The 26626-nt window shown below is 42.5% G+C and overlaps 2 protein-coding genes across 2 annotated transcripts in view; one reads left to right on the plus strand and one right to left on the minus strand.

The window, feature by feature from the left end:
• The window catches only part of cep89 (centrosomal protein 89), a 90977-nt gene that overhangs the window by 47078 nt on the left and 17273 nt on the right, over positions 1-26626 (plus strand). The gene's annotated exons all lie outside the window — the stretch shown is intronic.
• On the minus strand, positions 13367-14311 carry LOC308314533 (E3 ubiquitin-protein ligase RNF182; the record flags this gene model as incomplete). Its single annotated transcript, XM_080762163.1, has 1 exon — positions 13367-14311. One exon carries the CDS (start codon positions 14309-14311, stop codon positions 13367-13369), a length of 945 nt encoding a protein of 314 aa, XP_080618289.1.

The following is a 26626-nucleotide window of genomic DNA, read 5'->3' on the forward strand; positions in this document are numbered from 1 at the left end:
CCGTTGTGGCCGATAACAGATATTACCGATGTCGATATGATCTCATTCTGTATTAAAAAATATATCATTATTTTGGCAATGATGAAAAAAGGTTGAATTAAAAAAAGCAATGCCTCTTTATTCCCAAACTAGGGATGCATGCAGCTTGAATGTAGGCACTTTGGACTTGGATCATCATGTCCTGTGTTTTCGAAATCATCATTTTTAAATGTTCCAACTATTGACTCTTTCGAAAGCTTCCCCAGAAAACATAATGTGTAGCTTTCATAATTTTTAATTAAAATTTTCAGCATTATAATAAAATTAAATGTCTGCTAAATCCAGTATATTATTTTACGTATACCAATATTGGCAGATACCAATTGTTTGCCAATCTCCCATCACTAAACAGGATATGGCTCTATGATATAACTATATAAAAATATCAACACAATAAAAAACTAATGTGCTAAAAAGAAAGCATGCTTTTGTAAACAATAAATACAAATATGATATGAACTAGATAAAGTGCCCCTTGGGGCACAGGTCTCCACCAGGGCAGGTGAGGTTGTGGCCTCCTGGTGGCGCTATAATAGGCCAATGAGAAAAGGGTGGGATATATTCCTCAGCCCAGTAGGAAAGTCTGTGAAAGATTCCACGTAAATTGCATGCTGCAATCTGGAGGAGTAATGTAAAAAATGTGTTTTACAAAAGTCAGCCTCCTGGTTGCGCTATAACAGTTCGTCGTTGGTATCCAGGGAGTGTCTGTGCAAAATTTGATAATGCCCGGGTTAACGGTGCCAGAGATTAGCTGTTAACAGACGGACGGACGGACGGACACACACACAATCCTGCAAACTTTGAAAGCCAATGTTAGCCAATTAGAATGGAATATGAAATATCGGACAGATCCGTTATGAACACATGACTCCCTCCACATGACCTCACTCTTTAGGGCACATTTTCCAATTCAAATCAATGTGGAAAATTAAACATATCTCTTAGCAAAAATCGATATCTTATTAGACCATAATGTAGGAATTGCTATAATTAGGGTATAACTGTGTTTATTTATGTCTAATCAAAAACGAATTATTTCTAATAACAATATTTCATTCAATATTAACGACTTGGGGTATTAATACTTTTTGAGCACGTTTTGGCTTACAATGAATATGCTTCTATTGGAATTCTCACCGACAATGGTTATTTTTCACCAATGTCTATCAGCAACATTCAATAGTTTACTGCAGATATCTCTTTTTGGAGTAGTTGCTGGAGTAGTTCTAAGAATTGTCTGAGACTTTTTTTTAAACTCATCTTTATGACTAGTATGTTAATTCAGTACATTTAGCAATTCAGCCCAATTCTTTACATGATACTGTTGTAAACTCTAATTGGACCCTCGTCTGGTTCTGGCAGACAGGTAGTGTGTATGCAGACTGGGTGGCAATCCGGTTGAAGTATTCCTTCGGTACGGTGACTGCGGCGGCGGGCCCGGGAGAACAATAACGCGACACGACACAGTATCACGCTAAAGGTTCACAAAGTTTATTACACAAACAGGAACATATATATAGTGCTGGATCCCAATGACGTGACATGCTACAGATCAGGCAGTACACAATACATATCAAGTACACTGTGTCTCACGTTCAAGTACACAGACATGGGCGATCATGATTATAACAGATACTAGTAAAGGAGAACAGGGAGGCGACAGTCTCACATGGAAGAGATATAATAAACTCAACTAAACAAACTCTGCTCTAAACATTTTGCTCAAACCACTGCGAAAATGTAACAATCCCATGATCAAGTTTACTTGATCAAGTTTACTTACTATTGAAAGTCCACCAATAAACCAGACAATTGTGACAAAACATTTAGCATGCAGTGATATATATATATATTGCATTGTGTAGTTATCTTTCCTCGTGAAGTTCAAAGTCCAACGTTGTGTGTGTGTGTGTGTTTTTGTGACCGTTTGTAAAGCAGGGCGTTGCTTAAACGGTACAGTTGTTCAGTTTTATAAAACGATGATGAACGACGTGTGTGAACTTGTGAAGCAATAGTATTTTAACCTCTTGTATAGTCACTGGGTATACAAGAGGGAGTAGTTAGTTATCTGTTATTGAGTGCTTTGATTGAACAAAGGAGAATTTATATCTGTTGAGCTTACAGTATTGTGACCTGTACCATCTGCCAGACGGCAGCAACTCATATTCTTTATGAAGGTTGTGATTTGGGTCTCGGGTGATTTTGAGGCCCTGCTTCCTCACTGTTCTCTCAAAGATTTCTTGAAGAGAGCAAGGGGGCTGCATTATTACATAACCATTTTACCAGCCCTCTTGACTAGGTTTTGAAATTGGGATTTGAGTTTGACGGACAGGTTACCAGTTTGGATTTTTTAACGACAGGAATAATAGCAGCTTTTTTCCAAAATTGAAGGAATGCCGCCTTAGTCTACTGACCGATGAAATAGAGGGCGAAAAGAAAATACAATTACATATGTTGTACCCTGTAAAAGGGGAGATCTCAGTAAGAAGTGAATCAAAGCATAATCCAAGCTATCGAAATAATACTTTCAAAACACTCAATATTCGGTCACAAAGTTACTCAAGCTATAAACAAAACATCATGACAACACATGCAATCATTCATGAACAGAAATACCCATTTTATACCTGTAAAAGGGGAGATCTCTGTAAGAACGCTGGACACAGTGTTCCCTCTCTGTCAGCAGTATGAGAATGAAAGTTATGAAACAACAAGCCCGCGCTCTCTCACTTGCTCCCTCTACAGGCATGACCAATCAATTACCAACACCAAGTGTGGGGTAGTAGATTACAGATGCATTGATCTATTCTGACTCTGTTCTCCTTTTAACTATTTACGGTAATCTCTTTCACAGAACGTGTTTACATTTATTTAATGTCACAAAACGATTTCAGTTTTTAGAAGGCTTAGACGATTTATTTGTTAAATGAATTGTCCATCTGGATCACAGCTTACCACTCTATCACACATACATCTCTCCATACAGAACATGGCTAGTATTAGAGGTGATATTATCCTTGCTAACCTTAGGATGCTGTTATCATCAAAAATAATCTCTTCTGGTACACCACTAGCTATTTTTTTTTGTTTTTGCGGCTTACGCCTTTTATTGGTTTTTTTGAAGGGACAAACAGTAGGCTGACAGGAAACGGGAGAGAGATGGGGATAAGACATGCAGTAAAGGCCGTGTCGGGCTCGGGAGTCGAACCCGCGGCACACTGCGACTGGATTACCAGTCGGGTGCCCAGACTGTTACGCCACCGCCTGGGCCACCACTAGCTATTTTAGCTATCAAATAAATATCTGGAATTCAAACGGGTACCGTACCATATAAGATCTACATTTAAACCCAAGTACAAAGTACTCATTGTGCAGAATGTCCCATTTCAAGAAGTTTTGAAAATAGCAGATCTACATGAGCTGACACATGTGAGCTTGTAGGTCGGCTATTTTCAAATGGCTGAAATGTGTATACGGCTCAAGTGGTTAATGTGTTGCAACTTGCAATAATAATCAACATCTACAAAGTAACTAGTATATAAAGTGTTCAAATAAATTAGTGGCGTAGAAGTACAATATTTAGATCTGACATACTGTATAGTGGATTCAAGGAAAAGTATTGGAAATTGAAATTACTCAGTAAAGTAAAGTATACAGTAAAGTATACAAATACCTCAACATTGTAGTTACAGTAAGCACAGTACTTAAGTAAATCTACATAGATACTTTCCACGACTGCTTATCTACTGTTCCCCCTTTATCTTCATCTTCAGCCACTTCATCTTCAAGTCTTTGGCAACCGTCTGTTAGGTCATTGTTAGGAGACATAGTCGCTGCTGTGTCCTCATTTCTCCTGGATTTAGAGAGATATGCTCCCATACGCTGCTCTGCCCTGTGCTGGGGGACACAACTAGGCCCGCAATTAATGTACTGTATATTGTCACTGTTGGTTGGAATTGTATATCGAATTTGTATGTCCAAAACAGTCACTTTGCAGGTAATGAAAAAAAATACATAAGTTACAATGCATCGAAGGTAGTTATAATTTTGTCACAAGATTTTGATTGGTTAGATATTTATAAAACCCACATAGACAGACTTAACCATGTTTTATTTTATTTATTTTGGTAGCAAAAATGCTGATCTACAGTACGAGCTCATGCGTTGCATCAGGATGTGTTGTGAGCTTGTAGGACATCGTATGACAATGTTGTGCAAAGAGACACAAGTTTTTGCTCTACCAGCGATGCTATACTATGGAAATAAGGTGAATCATCTTTTACTCTCCCCTGTGGGGAATTTGCATTGAAGGTAGACATAAATCACAGAACATTACAGGTGTAGACAATAACCAAAAACAAGTGAGACACACCACATTAACACATTAAGAATCGTCAAATGAGTGAAAGAGCAGATAAATGACCAAGGAAGTCAGGGTTGTGGTAGTTGAAGAGTGCTTTTAGAGGTGTGCTTTATAGAGGCCCCTCCCACTATTTATTAAAGCCAGTTTCAGGCAAACAGTATGGTAGGCTATACAGTATATCAAAACACTGAATTATAGTGTAGTATGAATAGGTTATATGCCTGTATTATAACTTTTTAATAAACATTACATTGTGCAAAGGTCATTAGAGTGAGTCAGGGTTGAGTTTTGAGTTTTGCTGCTGAACTGAATTGTCCCATCTTCCTCTTCTGCGTCCATTCACTGGCTTCCAGTTGCTGCCTTCATGCAATTCAAAACACAGATGCCAACATTCCTAAACACTTGCCCTCCTTGCTTCCAAGCTGTGGAATGACCCCCGCAAACAGAATTGCAGACTGTTAAGAAACTCGCCTCCTCAGAGTCTACCTAAGCCCTAGCTCTGATCCATAGCTCTAATGCGTTGCATTTAGAGCTATGTTACTCTCAACTTCCGCCGCTCGCATGAATGCACACCAAAACAAAGGCGGGTTGTGTCATTATAAAGCCTACTTTCCTTAGTGGACGCACTCTGAGCCCCCAACCACATGTGGGGCAAAAGGGGATTTTGTTTCCACCGGAAAAAAATACTTTTAGTTACTCCACTGCGCCCTCTACCGATATTATTGCCCAGAGAATTGCCTCATAGAGAATATTTTTCCTCTGGTGAAAAAAAATCCTGGCCAAAAAGTACAGTTTATACGTGTGGTCGGGGGGGGGGGGGTATACAGTTATTTCTTATCACGTCTTGTTACTTATTGCTAATAGATGCAAGTAGCAGAAGTAGGGTTTTCTGTTGACAGTGGAGTGGACATCAAGAGATGGACATCTTGGTGTCTCAGTTCTAGTAGATTGTAGAATTGCAGCAGGTTTCTGAGGTAATGTAGCTTAGAGGAGGGCTATACCTGATTCCATGCGATGATCCATCTAACCTTTGGTCCAACCCTTGCCACATGCATATTTTGAAAAAAGTTATTTCCAAACATGATCTTTAGGATTTTTTTGTATAGTTTTTTTTTTTCTTTTTCAAAGATGTCCACAGACGTCCTGGGCACCACATAGCGGTAATTCCCAGGAGGTCTGTGGACGTCTTGGGCACAAAATGTGTTAAACACAAGGCTTTTTCAAATATTCCATTCACCAGCCAAACACTCAGTCACCATGGGAACGTGGCTCATTAAAAACCTATTATTTTCATGGTGTAGTTGCCAAGAGCAATTGTGTCACTTTAGGTTTGGGTCTTTGAATGCAAGGAAACGGTGCCCTTTTAAAGCTGAACAGGTTGCTGATGAGAGACTGAAAGAAGAGCCCTTCACATAATACTGAAAGTCAATAAATGACCTACCTGCTTGCTTTCCTACAAAACACACTATTTATATATGCAATTGGGCTGTTTATGCAGATACGAATGGGCTATTACACTGGTTCCCAAACTTTTTTGGAGGACCCCCAAATTAACATGTATTAGGCCATGGACCCCCATTTGAAAACGTATGCCAGTGACCCGATAAGGGAGGATTTTTACGGCTCTAGCAGTGATTCCGAAGCACATTAATTTCATGGACCCCCAGTTTCACACGCATTATGCTACGTACCCCCGGTTTAAAGGCATTTCTATCTCTGGTACCCCAATTTATATTGTAAAACCACTGTTAATTTAACTCAGAGAGTGTACATTTGGTTCCATTTGTACGCTCTCTGAGTTACAGACCCATAAAGGTCTCCACACACCGGGCGCGAATTCTGATTTTTAAGCGGCGTTTCTCCATCAGTTTTCCGAAAAACGCGGCCAGTGTGCAACCACCTTAAGGGTCCATTTGGTTGCAAATTATCATTTAGCTTGGTCCCCCCTGGAACTCCCTCAAGTACCCCTGGGGATCCCCGGACCCCACTTTGGGAACCACTGGGCTATTAGTAATAGTGTTTCTCTGCTGCTTGCCAGGTTGTCTTGCTGTTACGTGAGGTCCTCTGTATCCGTTTACATTTTAACCCATTTGCCGTCATTGTTGTAGATCTACGCCCAGGGCCGGTTGTCATAATAGATGGAGAAAAGAAAAAGGAAGGAAGGTATACAGCTAAATCTTGCGGCACCCCTTACCCCTGTCCCCTTATCCCTAAACTTATTTGCCATTTTTTACTATTTTATAAAACCTTTTAAAATAGTTCAAATAGCTGATCTACAAGCTCATAATGTGTCGATATAGATCGGCTAGTTGAACTATTTTATAATGTTTTAAAATAGTAAAAATTGGCAAATAAGTTTAGAGGGTGGCGCAAGATAAGGCCCACTGTGTATGAATTGTCAGTCTGTCCAGCGCCTCAGTGAGTACCATAAAGTTCATGCTAACATGCAAACAAACTTATTATGGAATACTGTAATCAAGTAATTGTTAATTTTTATTGACTATCCTACGTCAAACTGTGAATGTCAGCAGTCAAGGGACTTTTATTGCAGATGATTAAAGTACAGTGTCCTTTTGATAATTATGCTTTTATATTGTGTATGCAGTATTAGGGCTCCATTTTCGTCACCGCTAAACCCCTTATCCCAAAACTTCTTTGCTTTTTCTTACTATTTTGCAAAACATTTTTGAATAGTTAAAATGGCCAGTCTACAAGCTCACAACTTGTCAATGTAGATTGGCTAGTTGAACTATTCATAGTAAAAAAACGCAAAGAAGTTTAGGGATAAGGGATTTAGTGGTGATGAAAATGGAACCCTTAGTAGCCTATGCAGCATTAATCTGTCAAACAGCAACACAGTTCCCTAAAAGATGATCGTCCTTGCCAACTTCATTCCATTGACTGCGATAGCCAGTTGGTACTAGTTGACAAGTTGATAAGAAAAGATATATATGCACATGCACGCACGCACATGCGCGCGCGCGCGCGCGCACACACACACACACACACACACACACACACACACACTGAATCAACACACTCTGAATCAGATACATTAGATCCATGGTTGAGCTATGGAATGTGATTCTTTCCAGTTTTATTCTCAGACACAGGGAAAAGATAGGAGGTCCGCACACTGTTCTACAGCTCCCAGACTATTTGAAATGAACAACGTTTTGACCCATAACAGCTCTTCGTCAGGTCTTAAGCTGTAGAACAGTGTGCGGACCGCCTTCCTTTTCCCTGTATGTGTCTTTTTGTTCAGCACCTGAAGATTTGCGTGCTTCCCTCAGACACAACCTTAGAGAATGACCTTCTCGGGCTAAACATAGTCCTACCTGCAGTAGCTTTGTTGTCAGCGGGATGCCACCATGGGTGACGCCAATATGACACCATGGGTGGAGTCGCAGCAGGAAGAGATGATTGACAGCTCTAATTGACACTTTTGGGTTGAGAGATCAGAACCATTAAAGAGTAGATCATCATCAATTATGAATAGATGCTAGGTGTGTGTGCGTGCATGAGTGTGTGCGCTCACACGTGCTGTGGCGTGTGTGTATTAGTGCTCAATGTGCTACACAGGTTCAATAAATGGTCACAGATGTCATACAGATGTCTTTCTGGGATTTATTTACTGGGAAACTCCTCCAAACAGACACGATACCAGTCCACACAGGTGCATCAAATTATTGACATGAAGTATTTCAAACAAAGTTTACCGTTGTCAGTGTTGGAAAGTACTGTACTTAAGAAAGTAAGTATTTGTACTTTACTTGAGTGTTTCCAATTTCCAATAGTTTTACTTCTACTCCACCACATCTTGGCTCCAAATATTGTACTTTTAATCAACTACATTTATTTTAAAACGTAGTTACTACTCAAAACATATATTAACCACTTCAACCAACTTCAACCTCACCACAGTGTGCAAATACATCAAGTATTACAGTATTGCACTCTCCCTTCATAAGGTTTTCCTCGTTACCCCCAATAGTTAGTTATCTGTTATTGAGTGCTTTGACTGACAGTGGAACATAGGAGAATGTATATCTGTTGAGCTTACAGTATGGTGACCTACTGACCTGTACCATCTGCCAGACGGCAGCAACTCATATTCTTTATGGAGGATGTGATGTGATTTGGGTCTCGGCTGATTTTGAGGCCCTGCCTCATTGTTATTTCACTGAGCTGTAACCTACATGGAGTAAGTTTCCTCCTGATGTCTTCACTGGAAGAGCCAACTCAGGCTATTTCAAATGTTAACCCAGTAAGACCTAAAAATGTCTTTTAAATCATAACAGTGTTATATAAGTCACTTGTGTTTTTTGTAAAGTCGCTTGTAAATATTGGTAGTTGAGATGCATTTTTGTGGGTCTTGTTTTTTAAAGTGTAGTTGTTTGCGTGTAGTCGTGCACGCATGCGTGCGTGCATATCTTATATACCATGCATATAAGCTGGTGTGTGTGTGTTAGGCAGAAAGAGGCAAGAATGTGTTTAAATTATTCATGTCTTATTAAAATTGATGTGCCACATCTGCTGGAAATACCTGGAAATGTTGAATATTTGATTGCATCCCGTTATAATACAGTCGGTCTAAGCCTTCCAGAATTACATATCTCACTTTGGTGTGATAATATTATGTGCAGAACCCAACATTATCAACTCTGATGACTTTGAAGTTGTATGGGCAATTTTGTCACAAGGAGAATTGTGTTATTGTTAAGTTTCTTATTCTGTTCCAGCTTTGGTTCAGACATTTGGTTTCCATTTTAATGAATTACTTCAACTGAAAAAGGAAAGAGGCCGCACAGCTCGTAGTCACGATGCCATCACATTTTTTACTTTAAATACATTTTTGATGGCATCGTGACTACGAGCTGTGCGGCCTCTTTCCTTTTTCAGTCAAAGTTTTATCTCCGTAGATTTTGAGTTACGTATTCAGCTTTTTAGTCAGCCTGTATAATGGGAGGTGGACGGCAGCGCGGTTGCGCAACCCGGTGTAGGATCACTAAAGAAGGAAAGGCCAAGCCATTTTTTTTTTTATAAAAAAATAGAAATCAGCGATCCGGTTTGATATCAATAATAAAGCTTATCAGACAGAACATTACGCCAGAAGCAATTGCTGGTTGGATTCCTTCTGACGGAACGGTCCGCCACGAGCAGTGAAACCGTTAAAGGAGAATTCCATGCTAGAAGGCTTTCTTACCTTTATTTGTAGTTGTTATGTCCCCAATAAAGAGGTCCAGGTGTTATTTTGTGCAAAAGTGCATTATTGGCTATTTCCCCTAATATAACACCCCAATGCCACATTCAATTCAATCAATCTGCTTATGGTAGGGGAAATGGCCAATAATGCGCTTTTGCACAAAATAACACCTGGACCTCTTTGGTGGGGACATAACAACTTCAAATAAAGGTAAGAAAGCCTTCTAGCATGGAATTCTCCTTTAAGTGGTTAATCCATTATTATATATTGTCAAGTCCTTCACTCATTTGATTTTAAAGTTATTCTATGGCATACTCCTCACTTTTGCATACAATTTCCAATTTCTTTCTTTCTTTCTTTCTTTCTTCCAGTGTCCTTGATCTCATTTAGTCTGTAATTAACAGGGGTTAATGACTTCATCATACATTTGCACTGTCTTCAATTAGCTGCAGTTCTCAAATGCTGCAGGAGAGACGGCACTATCTTTATCCCTCTGTTGCTCTCTCTCCACTCTCTGTCCAGCTGACTCGTCCTCTCTTTCTCACTCAGGACCTCTTCTTTCTGAACAAACATATTATGTCCGTCGTCTCGCTCTCACACTCTGTGTAAGGAGTCCATTTGGTCCATTTGCTTCCATTTGCACACACATCCGACATACAATTCAAACCTTTCGGACCCCCATTTGGGCCGCAGACCCGATGTTGACAACAGTGATATAGGAGACAGACAGAGACCATGCAAAATAAGCCTTCATTTTTATTTCAGCATTTTTGGTCTTTCCATTTATTTCGTCTCGTGTCCTGATCTTGGTTTAGAAGACAGTACAGTATGTAAGTAAGCAGGACTCAGCACAAACAGGCACAGTATAGAGCAGTATACAGTGGTTCACAAACGTTTTTGTTTCTGCGGACCCTCGTCACAAAATATTTTTTGCCAGTGACCCCCACACAAGAGTTGTGTTATTAAAATGTTTATAAAACATTCAAAATCTTTCACATAATTATTTTTCAAGATGTCTTCTTTTTAAATAGCTCACAATGCATCACGGTGCGGTTTAAAGTGGTTAAACTGATTTTGGTACCATATTTTCTCTTTGCCGTGGACCCCCTGGAACCCCCTCAAGGACCCCTGGGGGTCCTGGACCCCTCTTTGAGAACCAGTGGTATAGCGAGTGAAGGACAATGCAGGGAGAAAACCTTTGTGGACCCTTTGCTAAACCCCACCCCAAAAGCCATTGTTCCTATGCCAATCCAAATAGTTTAGCAACCGTTCCTAAACTGGGAAAGCTTCCATCACCTCATAGCTGTCAGTGTTATTTTACATGGCTGTGTTGTTGAACACTTACACAGCTTAACGCCATGATGAAAGTTACACGACTCACCCATGCACCCAGGTAATGGCAATAATACTAGTAATCACCGTAGTCTTACCGTGCATTACATGAAAACTTATACTGTTTCTCCCTCAAAATGAACATTTCCTCCTATTTCTAGTTTATTTAAATAATGCCATGCGCATTTTCAATCGCATAGCCTACTGCAGGCCTTGTTGACTATAGATTTAGAAGACATTTTGAAGCTCTTGCTACTGAAATTATCGATCCCGTCATTTAACATGCATCTCAATGGGTGAGAAGCACAGCTTGGAGAGAGTGGACTGGGTGGGGCTTGGTGAAGGGTCAGTCATTCTGTCAGAGCAGCAGCCATTGCAGTCACATGGTGAACACTAGACAAAGTGGACATATTATGTCAATAGGAAGGAATCTTATCAAACAGAAGACAAAAAAACTCAAACTCAAAACTAGTAATGTCATATTAATGTATGTTTCCAAGATGTTTTGTGTTTTAGTCACAGGGGAGTGTACCCCAATGACACAGCATTGGCAATGATGCAGAAGACTGCCGGGCGGCTGTGGCTCAGGAGGTAGAGCAGGTCGTCCAATGATCCATGGGTCGGCGGTTCGAATCCTGGCTCCTCCTGTCCACATGTCGAAGTGTCCTTGGGCAAGACACTGAACCCTACATTGCCTCCAATGAGTCGGTCAGTGTGATCTCGCCAACCATTGGTGTGTGAATGTGGGAAGTGAGGACGCTGGTGTCGACTGTTCGTTGCTTCACCTCCCAATGTATGAATGAATGAACCATTGTAAGCACTTTGAGTAGGCACGTAGTGCATATAAAAGCGCCATAAAAATGCAATTCATTATTATATTAAACTCTGGAATATTTCAATGCCGATAAAACCTCAGACTTTTCAAATATCTCATGAGTAAATTGTGGATTCAAGCACGGAGCACAACAAACAGCAGTGAGTCACATATCCACTGTTGGTTTTTTAATGCTAGGATTTGCTATTTCTTTGTGCCTTTTTTGGAATTACCATAATGCATGGTTTCCCGATGCCATGGGCCAAGGTGGCTCATTGGCTGTTGCTAGGCACCACCACCCTCAAGACATGTGTGAAAATTAAATCGGGCCGGCCTAGACAGCTCAGAAATGGATTGGCGATCAGATTGACTCCTTGACTCCACTCACCCAATACAAGAGCCACAGTACAGTGGCATTTTACCTCCAACGTGAGTTCACTCTTCTGGCCTCACAAATTGATCTGGGAGATGAAAATCCTGTTGTCTGAGACCATCTTAGCTATGAGACAAGTGAAGGACCTGGGTAGACAAAACACACGCGCGTGCGCATGCACGCAACCACGCACGCACGCAACCGCGCACGCACACACTAAGTATGTACATACTGTATACGCACACATGCTACAAACAGAACATGAAATTCAGTTGGATACAGTGTGCACAAAGTAAAACCATACATAATCAAATACTGCTCACTGCTCATTGGAAATCTAAACTCTTTATTTTATATTCACAACATGTGACCATAAAACACATAAAAATAGTTCCTCCAGTTGTAGGTTGTGGTCGATCTGATTCAGTTGTTTTGTTTGTTCATGTAGTGCTTTTTTTATATGGCGCCAAATGGATGGTTGGTTACATGTACACTCAGTTAATTAAGACTTTTCTTTACTGTGTATCTGAACGATCCATTCTAGCATCTGATGCAGTCTGTTGCAGTCTGTCAGTATGTGAATGGACACAGGCTCCTTGCTTGTGTTGTTAATTCAGTAGTACAGATGAGGTTCAGTGTCGCTGGGTCCACTTAACCATAGCAGCCAGATAGTCAGTGGGCTCTGTGCACAGAGAATAACTCTTCCTACCTCCGGGCCCCTTCCCTTCTTCCTTCATAGGGGTTACCGATGATACTAATTAAGGCTCACAGTGGTTCTCAAACTTGTTTTTATTTCAAGGACCCCCATAACTCTTGGAGTGTACAAATGGAACTAAATGCACCTGTAATGGTCCATTTGTACACTCTCAGAGTTACAGACCCATACGGGGCCATTTGGAACCCACTCAAGGACACTTTGAGGTGTTTCCAGTGAGCCAACATGCACAATATCAGCACCCTGACTCTGTTTAACCAGAATGGAACAGAGCCTTCATTAGTATCATCGTTAACACCTGTGAAGGAAGTAGGGATGGTGTGTGTGCCTAGCCCATTCACCAGTCAGCCAGTTATTCAGTAAACACTTATGGGCACATTCAAGGATCACAAATACTGTAATTCTCCTAGTAGGGAATTCCATAATGCCACCACCACCACCACCACAGTGCAATCTGTAGGACTGTTGCATTGGACCCGCATTTCCCTCTGCCATGTTGGTACTCCGTTTGGCCAGTCAACCAGTCAGCCCCGAGAGAAGCAGTCACACATGCCCTGGCAGAGGCACTGACAGAAGCCGTAGACCAGGCAGACGGTGAGGCTGGAGGGAACCAGGCTGACACACACGATGCCCAGCGTCACTCGCTGGATCACCAGCAGGTAGATCCCCAGCGGCAGCGAGCCAAAGTAGAAGAACCCCAGCAGCCACACCAGCACCCTGGGCACGTTGTTGCAGAGCTTGGCCAGGGCGTCCTGTTCCGCACCGCCGCCGCCCGCCGACCCCACCGACACGGAGTCCAGGCTGGGCTCGCCTCCCGTGCCGATGGCGGGGTAATAGTAGTTGCTGGAGGAGGTGGGCGACGGCGGCTGGGAGGAGTCGCGCCGGTTCAGGTCCCCGCCCTGCACCTCCATGATGGTGATGACCAGGCAGTTGGAGGTGGTGGAGGCGGTGGAGTCGCCGCCGTGGAAGGACGGTCCCGGCGAGGAGGGCGACGAGGCCGAGGAGGACGCCAAACTCCTGGGCGTTAACACCACCTCGCAGCTGCTCCTGCGCTCCAGGGAAGGCCTGGCAGGCTTGGAGTCGCGGTTGGTCGCAGCCGCGGTCAAACGAGACATGATGTTGGCGTCATCGGGCAGACGGGCCACCTGGTAGCGGGACACCAGGGTCTCGTGGCGGCAGAAGGGGCAGGGGAGACACGCCTGGCCCTCGCCCCCGGCGGAGAGCATCCGGCCCAGGCAGCGGGAACACACGCGGTGCAGGCAGGGCAGCAGCTTGGGCCGGCGGTTGTGGGAGTTGTAGCGCTGGTAGCAGATCTTACACTCCAGCTCCTCAGTTCCCGATGCTGATGTTGTTGTCGACTGGATGGGGGGAGGAGCGGGGAGGGGGGACGGAGAGGGAGGACAGATGCAGTCGCCATCCTTCCCCGTGTCCAGCCCCGCTGCTGCCGGGTCAGCCTGTGCAGGGGTCATCCTGGGGTCATTCTCTAGAGAGAGAGAGAGAGAGAGAGAGAACAAAATAATAATATGTATATTCAGTAGATAATACATTTGTACTTTATAGCTGTCACCACGCAGTTAGCATGGGGCAAAGGCCTAATGTTCCAATGAGGCACACTATAATGTTTTCTCCTTCCAATTTCTGTAGCCTATTGTAAACATATCAGAGTCAACCAACAGCTGGTGTTGTCTTCTCTGAAACTAAGACATAAATACAACTTGTTGGTCTGCTGTTGCCTAAACAAGCACGGTCTGGTAGCTCAAGATACAAAGGCTTCACTCACACCTGCACAACAGTTTGTTGTATAGCTGATGCATGAGACTTGTTTACTGATGCAAGCTCGCAATGCATTTCCAATGGGAGTCACATGGTTTGACACAACATTTATGTTGTATGGGGGGGAGGGGGGCAGTCGAAACACAGCCGAAAGCTGTACAACAAAAGGTTTGTGTCAAACCATGTTACTTCCATTGGGGCGGCCATGACACCTTTGTTTACATCTAGCATCCAACAATGTTGTATGCTAGATGCGAAGGTGTGAGTGAGGCCAAAGTGTGTACTACATGTGTAGTAGGCAAAAGGCGATTGCCATGAAACTTCGCATGCACATGAATAGCAAACATCAAAATCAGTAGTTCTCACATTTGAACATTTTCCAAAAACTTAAAATGAAAATAAAATAGCAGATGTACAAACTGGCAACATGGCACGAAGTGACACAGTGTGAGCTTGTACATCTGCTAATTTGTAAATAGCCAACACAAAAATCTAAAATGAAATAAAATATTAATAATGAATTAAAAACAAATGGTATATCAAACAAATTGTAGATAGTCTATTATCAAATGAAGTGGTTAAAGTATGTTTTGTAATCATAATCCACTTTTCAAATACAAAAAAGTACAATATCTGCCTCTAAGATGTAGAAAATTGAAAGTACTCCAGTAAAGTAAAAGTCTAATAATTTGATTTCCGGTGGAGGCAGTCGGTAGGAGTCTTCATTAAATAATTTGAGCCTGTCATCAAATGATTTAACTTTTACTTTACTGTACTTCTAATGTTCTATACTTTATCAAACTATTGGCTCAGGATTGTGACGAAAAATAAATTAATAAATACAATTAAATAATAATCCATTAATTCAAGGCCTTCATGGGGTGTGTAATTGATAGAAAATAAGTCATTTTTTGCTACTAATGGTTACGTTCCAGCAGTGTCGTTGACATGAAAGTGCTTGAGAACCAGGCAACATGTCAAGCCTCAATAGTAGGTTTTTTCGACTACAAGCTGTAACTGTAACTGTATAATGTCAGATTATGAGATTTAAATATGCTCATTATTTTTACTTATTTCTCTCTATTGCTCGTTTTACAAACACGACACGACACAACACGTTCCCCTCCATAGCTTTCTCTACCACACCGGATTAGATATACTATGTGTAAATATGTAAATAAATTGTTTTTCTTTGTTGATAATATCTCTCTCTCTTCTCCATGCCCCCCCCCCCCCCCCCACCCACCCACCTTTCTCTTGAATGGAAGCTTGCACAAGAACACGCGCGCACGCCCCCCCCCCCCCCCCCCCCCCCACACACACACACACACACACACACACACACACACCCCATATAGACAAACACATGCATATGCCATGCCCTGCATTCACCTGCATGTGCGTTATAACCACCCATAAGGGAACAGTAGTATAGGGGCACATGCAGAGAGAAGCTGTCAATCATCCCGAATGAGGTCACGGTGTGCTGCTGAGCTCTTCAGTCTTCACGTTACACAACTCATGAATGAGAAATGAGTCTGATCAGCCTCTCTGTCACACACACACACACACACACACACACACACACACACACACACACGCAAGCATGCACGCACACACACACACACACACACACACACACACACGCATGCACGCAAGCATGCACGCACACACACACACACACACACACACACACACACACACACGCATGCACGCACACACACACACACACACACACACACACACACAGACGCCTTTCAGATGACTTTCATTCATTATAAATGTCACCATTATTGATTCAAAATAGATAAATAGCTTGAAATCCGGTCCCAAGCCTCTCCTGTCTGTCTGCTCTGTGTGAATAACATCAACAGGCACAGCAGGGGGTAATGGGGGACAAACAGGCTGTCTGTCTCTGTCACTCTGGTCTCCAAAAAGCCGGGCAATTCCACCATTTTTTTAATGTTATTCCCTAGTCTTCCTCTGGATTATCAGTCCTTCTCAATCTGATTATACTACTGTGTACAGACGGTTAGCAGAAGAACCTTAGAATCGTGTCTCTCTGAAAGAACTCCATTCTCAGGTTGTCTCTCCATTTGTCTTTACTGTACTGCACCCCCATAGCTGCTGTTCCAGCTAGGGGGTCCCCATGATACATTATCTATAGCTAGGAACCAAATGAATCCTGTGGCTGTAACTCTGAGAGTGTACAAATGGAACAAAATGGACCCATGGTTCCATTTGTACACTCTCAGAGTTATGGTGGTCCACAGTCCAATTATGCAGGGGTTCTCAAAGTGAGGACCCTGGGACTCGATATATCTGAAAAACAATTGACATTCTTTGAAAATTGTTTTGTTTTTTGAATTTTTTCAGATGGGGGTCCACGGCCAAATACACATTAATTTAGGGGTCCACGACATGAAAAGGTTTTAGCACCACTGCTGTAGTCATGTCTCCCTTTCTGTTTGTCTCTCTGTCAGTGGTGTCAGTAACTAAGTGCATTTACTGTACTTAAGTACAATTTTGAGTAGTTTCAATTTCCAGTACTTTTACTTCTACTCCACAGGTGTACAGCAGACAAGCTTCAATCACTGTGTATACTCCTCCGAACGATCTCCGTCTACACCGCCGAGCGAGGCGCCAGCCGAGCATGTCGCCGTGCCTAGAATCGCGACGGCCACCAGAGCCGACTCGGCGCCATTCAAGTTGCGTACCGATAGGAACAGAAGAGTAAATATTAGTCCCCCCTACTTTCCATGCCCAGGACATGTCTGCACCGACCTGCGCACGCTCCAAGTAGCCAAGCGCCTGGACGCTAGGGCATTTGAGCCAATAGTGAACTTAACAGCAGTGGCAACACAAACATGTATGGAGAGGAATTCAGTGGCATAACGACTGAACTGGGAGAAAAACAGGGTAAAAAGAATTGGCTACGTACTCTTAAAAAAGAAAACGATAAACTGGCTGCTTGCTAAAATTTCTCGGCACTTTTTTACCTTGCATTATTCATGAAGGAGTCCTTCTGTTCCTCATTAAATAAATAGCACTTGTGTTTCTGATATTAATAGAGAGACTCCCTGACACCTCACCCTGTACTGTCCAGACAGATTTATCCACTGACTGAAGATCAATAGTATAATGGATAGTTACATCACATCCTGTGGTCTGGGGCAAGAAAAATAAATAAATAATAATAATCAGCCCTGCTGAAGAAACTGATTCAACTCGGTTGCATAACGTTTTAAATCCTTGTATATGACCCCAAGCCAATGTAAGCGAGAAAGGTTAGGCTGACACAGACGGCCGTCTGAAACCAAAAGCTTTTCGTCTGCCTTCCTCTCTTCATGCCTGCTGATTCTTCTTGTTTATTTGCACATATTACAAAAACAGAAAATTGCATTAACACTATACAGCCCTAAAATGTATATTTAAAAATGATACATATGAAACATGAAATAGAAACAATATGCAATATACAAGTTCGCAACGCATTGCGACGCATTGTGAGCTTATTTCGAAAATGTCGACATTTTTGGAAGTGTCATTTTAGAAAATGTTTGAAAATCATTGGTAATGTTTGGATATTGCTGAGAACTTTTTGGGATAATGATATGCCCAAAAGAGACAAAATCTTTAATGTGGTTAAGAGATCTGACAGTGAAAGAAACGCATGTGTGGGTGGGAAAGATTAGCTCATCATTATTAAATTCAACAACCGCTGTCTGTCAGTCAGTCCACTTTCGCATAGAGCAAAGCACCTCCTCACAACGCCACAACGCACGGACAGCCTCACGGAACCTAGCGCCGCACAGCCCTGTCCTCCAACCTCAATCTGCCCTGCATTACACACGCCAAACATTATAACAATCATCTTAATTAAATTAATTAATGAACGCGTCACCAGTGTCACCAGTGAAATGCATGTTGGGCCGGACACTGCGCAACATTCCCCATGCTTATCTGTCGGGGACTCGGGGTGGCCAAATGGACTAATGGAGACGTTTTCTTAACCGCCTACCGTTAGCACGCAACAACAACAGGGTTTAACTCAAGGGGCCAGTGAGGCACTCCAACGTTGAAGCGCTGGGCCCTAGTGGTAAGAGGAAGGACTGCAGGCAGACCCGTGGATACATGACGAGGAAACCCCGTGCAGCTGGGCTTTAACATTGAGCGCTCGGTTGCACTTCTGCATTGGACCACCAAAATGTGGTGGTCCAATGCGGAAATGCGCCCAAAAAGGCGGAAATAGACTCTGTGCTCGGGTGCTTCAAAACGCCACTGAGCAACTTCCACTGACATGAATAGCGGAGGGGGCGGAGCTTCGCCCTAGATCAGTCTCTAGCCTTTTAATACTGGTAATATACTTTAATATGGTTTAACTCCACCCGGACGGGGCATTGCCTTGGAAACAGTTACAATACTGTGCACTTTTATATCTGTTGGATCATAACATATGAATACTATAATCCGGGGAAGACAGATCCCGTGCCGTCGGAACAACACAAAAAAATACATAGACAGATGCAATGACCAACACTGGCTCAGTAGCTCACTAACGACACATTCCGAAATCACACAAAACATCTCATTCTTAACCTGATTATATAAAGAACAAACTACAACTTGCTTTGCAGCCAAAAAAGCAAACATCCACGTTCACCGTTTAATAGCTTATATAATGTGATCTATTACATCACATTACCCACACTGAACATCATTTGCTGTTCATATAATCAGAACGGGTAAGGACTAGTAGGCCTATGATAAATTTAAGTTACAATATCATTGATAAAATTCAATAATTGCCCAGTTCAGTGATGGTTGCCATGAATATTTGACAGTCAGCCTGAAGGTTTGTGCATACATCTGGCCGTCTATTTTTGGCTTTCTGTGTGTCTTGAATAAATGTCAGAGACAGTTCCCTGAAGTAAATATGTTCTGCCGCACATCAGCTTGTGCTTGAAAGGTTAACTGTTGATTTGAACAGCAGCCATGCGGCTCTGCTGGGGAGAGGCAGATGGATGGAGAGAGGGAAGAATAAAGAAAGGAAGTGAGAGGATGGGAGAAGGATAGAGGGAGGGAGGTATAGAGCAACAGAGAGGAGAGAGAAGTGACACTTGACATTGAGTCTTTTTTTAGAACAGTGGTTTTCAACCAGTGGTCCAGTGAGCGGGTTCCAGGTGGTCCCCAGCTAAATGATTTTAGCTGGTGGGTTCCAGGTGGTCTCCAGCTAAATGATTTTAGCTTGGCGGTTCCAGGTGGTCTCCAGCTAAATGATTTTAGCTGGGGACCACCAACTCTAACACCAGTTAATGGACCCTTATAGCTCTTTAACTCTTGAGAGTTTTAATTTTGCGCTCTCAAGGGTTAAATAATTTTTGGACAACTTAGTCTACAAGAAGTCTACACATTTAGACAATGTAGAATAATTGTTAATTCGATAGTTTGCCTGTTATCTCTCCTAATGGTACTACATGAATACAGCATGGAATTGTGGGAAAGAATGTATGCAACAACAAAATATTCAAAATGTTGGTTCTGAGAGGCTAAGGTCACATTCTCACCTAATACTTCGGCGGAGAAATGGGATTCTTGCATATTTAATTGGCTACGGTTTGCCTTCACACTGTCATGATCTGCAGCAATTGGAAACGCAGCAGGGGGGACCTTTATCAATGTGTTCCATTCATAAACTAGCCTACACAGTGAAATGATAAATCTATGGTGATAAAATTATACTCATAACGTGCATATGTGTCGTGCCGTCTGGGACTGCCCCCCTCTCTCGCTCTCTCACTATAAGCACGCAGCCAAGCACTTCTTTTGGGCATGGAGGCACAGCGCTGAGCGCACTGATATAACAGACAGCAGCGCAAAATGTTTACAAGTTTATCGAGATGAAAGTTCCTACTCCCCACTAGTCCCCACACAGTGACAGCACTCCATGTTTACGGCACGCACAGACAGAATATTCTGTAGGCTATAATACTATTACACTGCACTGCAGTGTTTGTGTTTTCTTAAGCAATTGATTAATGTACTCGTCCTCATTTCGATCAGGGCTTCAGTCTCCACTCTCCTCATTCGACCACGTCTATCCACGGTAACGGGACATCTTTGCGCTGCGTAAAATATGCCTTCTCCGTCTCCAACTGTGTTCAGCTCCTCACCCGCCACATTGTTTGCTTCATTTCCTTTATTTGCTGCGGATTGCATTCACACCTGCACCGAATCGTAGTCAAGCGCGATTGGAAGCGAAGCGAAACCCCCGTTTTTGCTCGGAGTAAAATGCGGTTCTTTGCTGCGCATTAGGATTCGAAAGAGCCTTCACACCTGCCAAACGAAGCACTTTCTGAAAATGCGCAGCAGGATTCGTTTTAATCGCAGCAAAGCTCTCTGGTGAGAATGCGACCTTAGTCTCATCAAATGGTGGTCCGTGTCTCACATTCAGAATAAATAATGGACCTTGATATGAAAACCACTATTTTAGAGGGAAGGAAGGCAGAGGAAGAGAGGAGAGAATGCAAAGAGAGGCTTAATGGTGTAAAGAGCTATCCCCACCGAGCAACTTATAGATGTTTTAAAAATGGTTTAACTCAAGTGGATGGCAGAGTCCACACCACAACTATAACGACTATACTATAACCACCATAGTGGCCAACGATGTCGTTTGGATCAATTTCAGATAGATTTTTGTGAACGATAGAAATCTGACAGTCAATCGAAATCCACGAGAAAGACGTGCAAGGGCGATGGTTTTGTCATTATTATTAACAGAATTGCGGAGACAAATCATGAATAGCTAACGCAACTCATACAGTACATAGTACATAGGCTTGCTGGCATTATCTCAGGTAGATTCAGTACACCTACTGTGTCTGGCCTACTTATTGTAATTAATAATCATTATCTCAGGTAGCCTAGACCTACTGTATCTGGCCTACTTATTATAATTAATAATCATTATCTCAGGTAGCCTACACCTACTGTATCTGGCCTACTTATTGTAATTAATAATCATTATCTCAGGTAGCCTACACCTACTGTATCTGGCCTACTTATTATAATTAATAATCATTATCTCAGGTAGATTCAGTACACCTACTGTATCTGGCCTACTTATTATAATTAATAATCATTATCTCAGATAGCCTACACCTACTGTATCTGGCCTACTTATTATAATTAATAATCATTATCTCAGGTAGATTCAGTACACCTACTGTATCTGGCCTACTTATTATAATTAATAATCATTATCTCAGATAGCCTACACCTACTGTATCTGGCCTACTTATTATAATTAATAATCATTATCTCAGGTAGCCTACACCTACTGTATCTGGCCTACTTATTATAATTAATAATCATTATCTCAGGTAGCCTACACCTACTGTATCTGGCCTACTTATTATAATTAATAATCATTATCTCAGGTAGCCTACACCTACTGTATCTGGCCTACTTATTATAATTAATAATCATTATCTCAGGTAGCCTACACCTACTGTATCTGGCCTACTTATTATAATTAATAATCAGTGTCAGATGTGTGTAGCCTATAGACATAGAGCGTCGCAGTCCCGGAGAGACCCGCAAAAGAAATCCCTGTTCATTTTCCTCATAGACTTTTAAGAAAGTATTTATTTAAAGACGTTTACGCCGCGGACAAAGCCAACTCTTGTCGTGACAAATCATGTCAATAAACACAATGTTTTGGGCCAAACAAAGAATTAGAAAGTAGAAAGAAATGGCAGGTTACAACACTTTTTTTTGTTGTTTTTCTTCTTTGTAATTATTTGTTTGGTCCAAAATATTGTGTTTGTTGTCATGATTTGTCACGACAAGAGTTGGCTTCGTACGACGCTTATAAGGTCTTGAAATAAGCAGGTCGTCCAAGAGGTAGAGCAGGTCGTCCAATGATACGTGGGTCGGCGGTTCGAATCCCGGCTCCTCCTGTCTACATGTCGAAGTGTCCTTGGGCAAGACACTGAACCCCAAATTGCTCCTGATGTGCTGGTTGGTACCTTGCATGGCTTCCGCTGCAATCGGTGTATGAATGTGTGTGTGAATGGGTGAATGTAATGCACTATGTAAAGCGCCTTGGATAAAGGCGCTATATAAATGCACCATTTACCATTTAGATTATCATCGACAGGTGACATCCTATATAAACCATGCACCATGTCTCTGTGTGTGTGTGTGTGTGTGTGTGTGTACGTACGTCTGTAATCAACATAACCGTTCGCCCCACCTTCTTCAAGGACACACATGTTCCACATCCCCACAGGGAGTGCAGTGCTCGGGTGTCGAGTCCCTTGGATAGCTGATTGTCCAGAACCAGCACAAAAGCCTCTGCCCGGGCTCTAGACCTGATCACCCCTAATTCCTATAAATCCATATATGGAACTGGCCTGTTCTGACATCACAATGATTGTTCTGACATCACAATGAAGTTCTGACATCTGCATAGACTCCATATTTGGGCATACCTGACAAAGAACTCCATATATGGGCACAGACATAATAACTGGGTGAGGCATTCATTTCCAACTTGCATCGTTCCAAGTCGGCGCACTGCTCTAGTGGTGTAAATTAGAAGAACTCCTGTTTAGATGCTTTACACAAAAATCATAGTCACATCACATCCATCACATCAATTTTGGCCCACTACTCTTTCAATATTATTCCTCCCCCACTTATTGTACTTTCTCTTTGGCATCGCCAGACATAGTGTGCAGGAATTTGTAGCCATTATGCAAATGCAGGGGGGAATACCACATTCTCTGGCTTCCTTTTAAAATGTAACATCTGCAACAAATAATTAACGTGTAGGTAGGTAGGTGTGTATTTCACAATGATTTTTTTTTTTTTAATGATCTTTTGAGTTTGAACACAGCCAACCTTAGAGCAGCACAGAAAGTAATTGGATTGAATAATGATGTTTCCCTGAGGTTTGAGCTACCCGAGAGCTGCTTCTTTTAAAATGCCAAATAGGTGCTGAATGTTCCTCTCAGCAATACCTGTCTTCACTCATATGATCCCACCTCTCCTGTGTGTCTGTGTGTGTGTGTGTGTGTGTGTGTGTGTGTGTGTGTGTGTGTGTGTGTGTGTGTGTGTGTGTGTGTGTGTGTGTGTGTGTGTCGGAGGAGAGAACGTTGGCCCTCAGGCTGTGTCATTATCATTCCTGGCCTTTCCTGTGCCTCTCATCTCCAATTGATGGTCACAGATGCTCCTTTGTATGAATAAACAAGGTAAATAGTTACATAATACTAAGAGAACATCCAGGTACGGCTTGAAGCATTGCACCTGAAGCTTGATGAAGCTTGGATACCATGGTAGACAATGACCACATCTGTCTAAACGTGTCTACATCTGAATCATGTTCTTAACATCTTTGGTTGTGAAAAAAACGGAACAAGAGAACAAGTAATCAAGAGTCTGCAGTCCTGTCTGTCTGCAATGGGGAGTTTATTCCACTGTTTGGGGGGCCAGGAGGGAGAAGGGTCTGACATGTGGAGCATGGTCCAGACAGGGAGAAGGGTCTGACATGTGGAGCATGGTCCAGACAGGGAGAAGGGTCTGACATGTGGAGCATGGTCCAGACAGGGAGAAGGGTCTGACATGTGGAGCATGGTCCAGACAGGGAGAAGGGTCTGAGTAGCTGGTAGAGCGGCCGGTTGGGAAAACCATGAGGTTTCCAGTTCTATCCTGGGCTCCCCCAGAGTTCCACGGCCCGGCCGGCAGAGTTAGGCCGTCCGACCTTACGACGTTAGCTAAGGTCGGACACACCCACATTCTGATTAATAGAAACCTGAGATTTCTCGGGTTTGGCAAAGGAGTGTTTAAGCAATAAACCTGACACATCCCGGGTTTGGCATACATTGTGTTTTAATCTCACTGAAGATGACATCCAGACAGTGTATTACTCAATTTAATCAGCATGCTAAAATATGTTTTAATCTTAATCAGCATGCTAAAGTATGTTTTAATCTTAATCAGCATGCTAAAAATGTGTATCTGAAAACATTTTGGGTTAGAAATAAGCCACCTAGTAGCATACATGCTTTGCTGGAGGTCTGTCTCTCACTTGTAAACAGACTCCACGACTCCATAGCCTGAAGGGTTGTGATGCTCTGATAGGTTCCAGGAAAAAAAAACGTTTCCGACTGAAACTTCTGTGGTGGTAAATAATGCCACAACAAGGAATATCCAGTGCAGGATGTTTACTGGCAGAATACAGTACAGTTCCAACAGGTTGGCACAATAAAAACCCAGCAGTAGCCTACAGGTACTCTCTTATAACTCACTCTCTCTCACACACGCATATACACTAATAATACAGTCTTTGGTTGGTCTGTGGTTCCCGGGCAGAGATGGAGGATTCACTCTCGGAACACAACTACTCAAATCTATCTGCACTAACCCATGGTCAAAATAAAACACACTGTATGCCGAGATAATGGCTGAATGAAAGGAACGGAACCAATGGTCCCTACTGATGCCAAAGCTGCTAAACAACTATCTCAAACTTGTTAACATTGATTCACATATTAACTTCAGAGCTAACTATCACATGACATGAGTTAATGTTACAACAGAGAGGCACAAATATGGACTGTTCAGGTTAAATGACAACCACTTGGAATTGTTTGTCACAAAGTGGCTTTTCTATATTTTGAATTATGGATCAGGCATGCTTAATCGGCGGATAGAAATGGAATCAGTGACGAGAAGAGGCAGGACCAGCCAAACAAATTAAACAGAAGACTGTGTCGCAGCCAGGCACAGGTGGGTGTTGATCTGTGAGGAATTGCCTTACCTCTGAAGAAGCAGATAATGGGGAAACATATAACAAAATACAAAGCTGTTTAACGAAACCCAAGCTCATGTCTCATGCAGCCCCTGATCCTTAGGTCTGGGGCTTAAACCCCATTAAGCCTGTGCATTAAGGTGCCCGTGCTTATGGGTTGTTATCCTTCCATAATCACTAGGAACTCATATCCCCAGTCACTACCATCCTAATCTGAATTCCCAGAAGCTACAACCCCTTCTGACCTCCAGTCCTACCTGAGCTAATCAAAATGTGATTACCTTTTCCACCACTGGTGATCAGAAGGATATTGTAATGTGGTAGATGAGACCAGGGAGGAACTAAACTTCAGCAGCATCTCCTACAGTATTAATATAAACCCTATGGGCTTAACACACATGCACCCACGTACGCGTGCTGGTGACGCCAGAACCCAGAACTGTACTAAATTATATTAGAGTAGCAGTGTATAAAAAGTAATGGACATAGTCAGAGCCACGGAGATGAAAAGAGTTGCGTCATCTCCGTTCACTCCAAGGGGCCAATTATTATTATTTTAGAGCAATGAAATATCATGTAAAGAAAGAATATTCCTTTAATATAAAATGTTCAGTCATTTATTGCCAAAACTAAGCCACAATTGATTTGGAATGTATTTCTGTGTGCTCAGAGATTGTAATAATAATGCAGAAGTAACGCTTGCCATCGAGCAACCAGTAGTCAGACTCATCATTATAGTTCCAAACATTGAAACCTCAGGCTGTAGAGTGTAGTGTTTCTGACCCGCCGTTGACACAATTCTTTCTATCTCAACGGCTCTCAATGGATATAGTGATATTATCTAGCACAGCAGTGACTGTGACATCATCCTCTGTCTCTGTGCTCATTGACGGTCTTCTCTGCCCATAGAGAAGCAGTACACTGTCGACCGCTGACGTAAAAAGAGATAGTTGGAGCGAGGTCTACCGAGAAGGCCCGATAGCGTTCAGAACCTGCCGTCAGAAGGGCATAGCGCAGCTAGCACAGCTCGGCATGTCGCTTTGTGATGGCAAAATGTCACCGCCTCAGTTGGTGTGACACACCAGCCGTCCCCCGTCTCCCTCTGGGGGGTGTATACAACGAGATGTATAGAGATCATGGAAGCACTGTCCTCTTCACAGGAAAACTGCTACTGAAGATTTAGAATCTGAACAGG

This window comes from Protomyctophum bolini (assembly GCF_963924005.1).
Source record: "Protomyctophum bolini genome assembly, chromosome: 1".
Lineage (NCBI taxonomy): Eukaryota > Metazoa > Chordata > Actinopteri > Myctophiformes > Myctophidae > Protomyctophum > Protomyctophum bolini.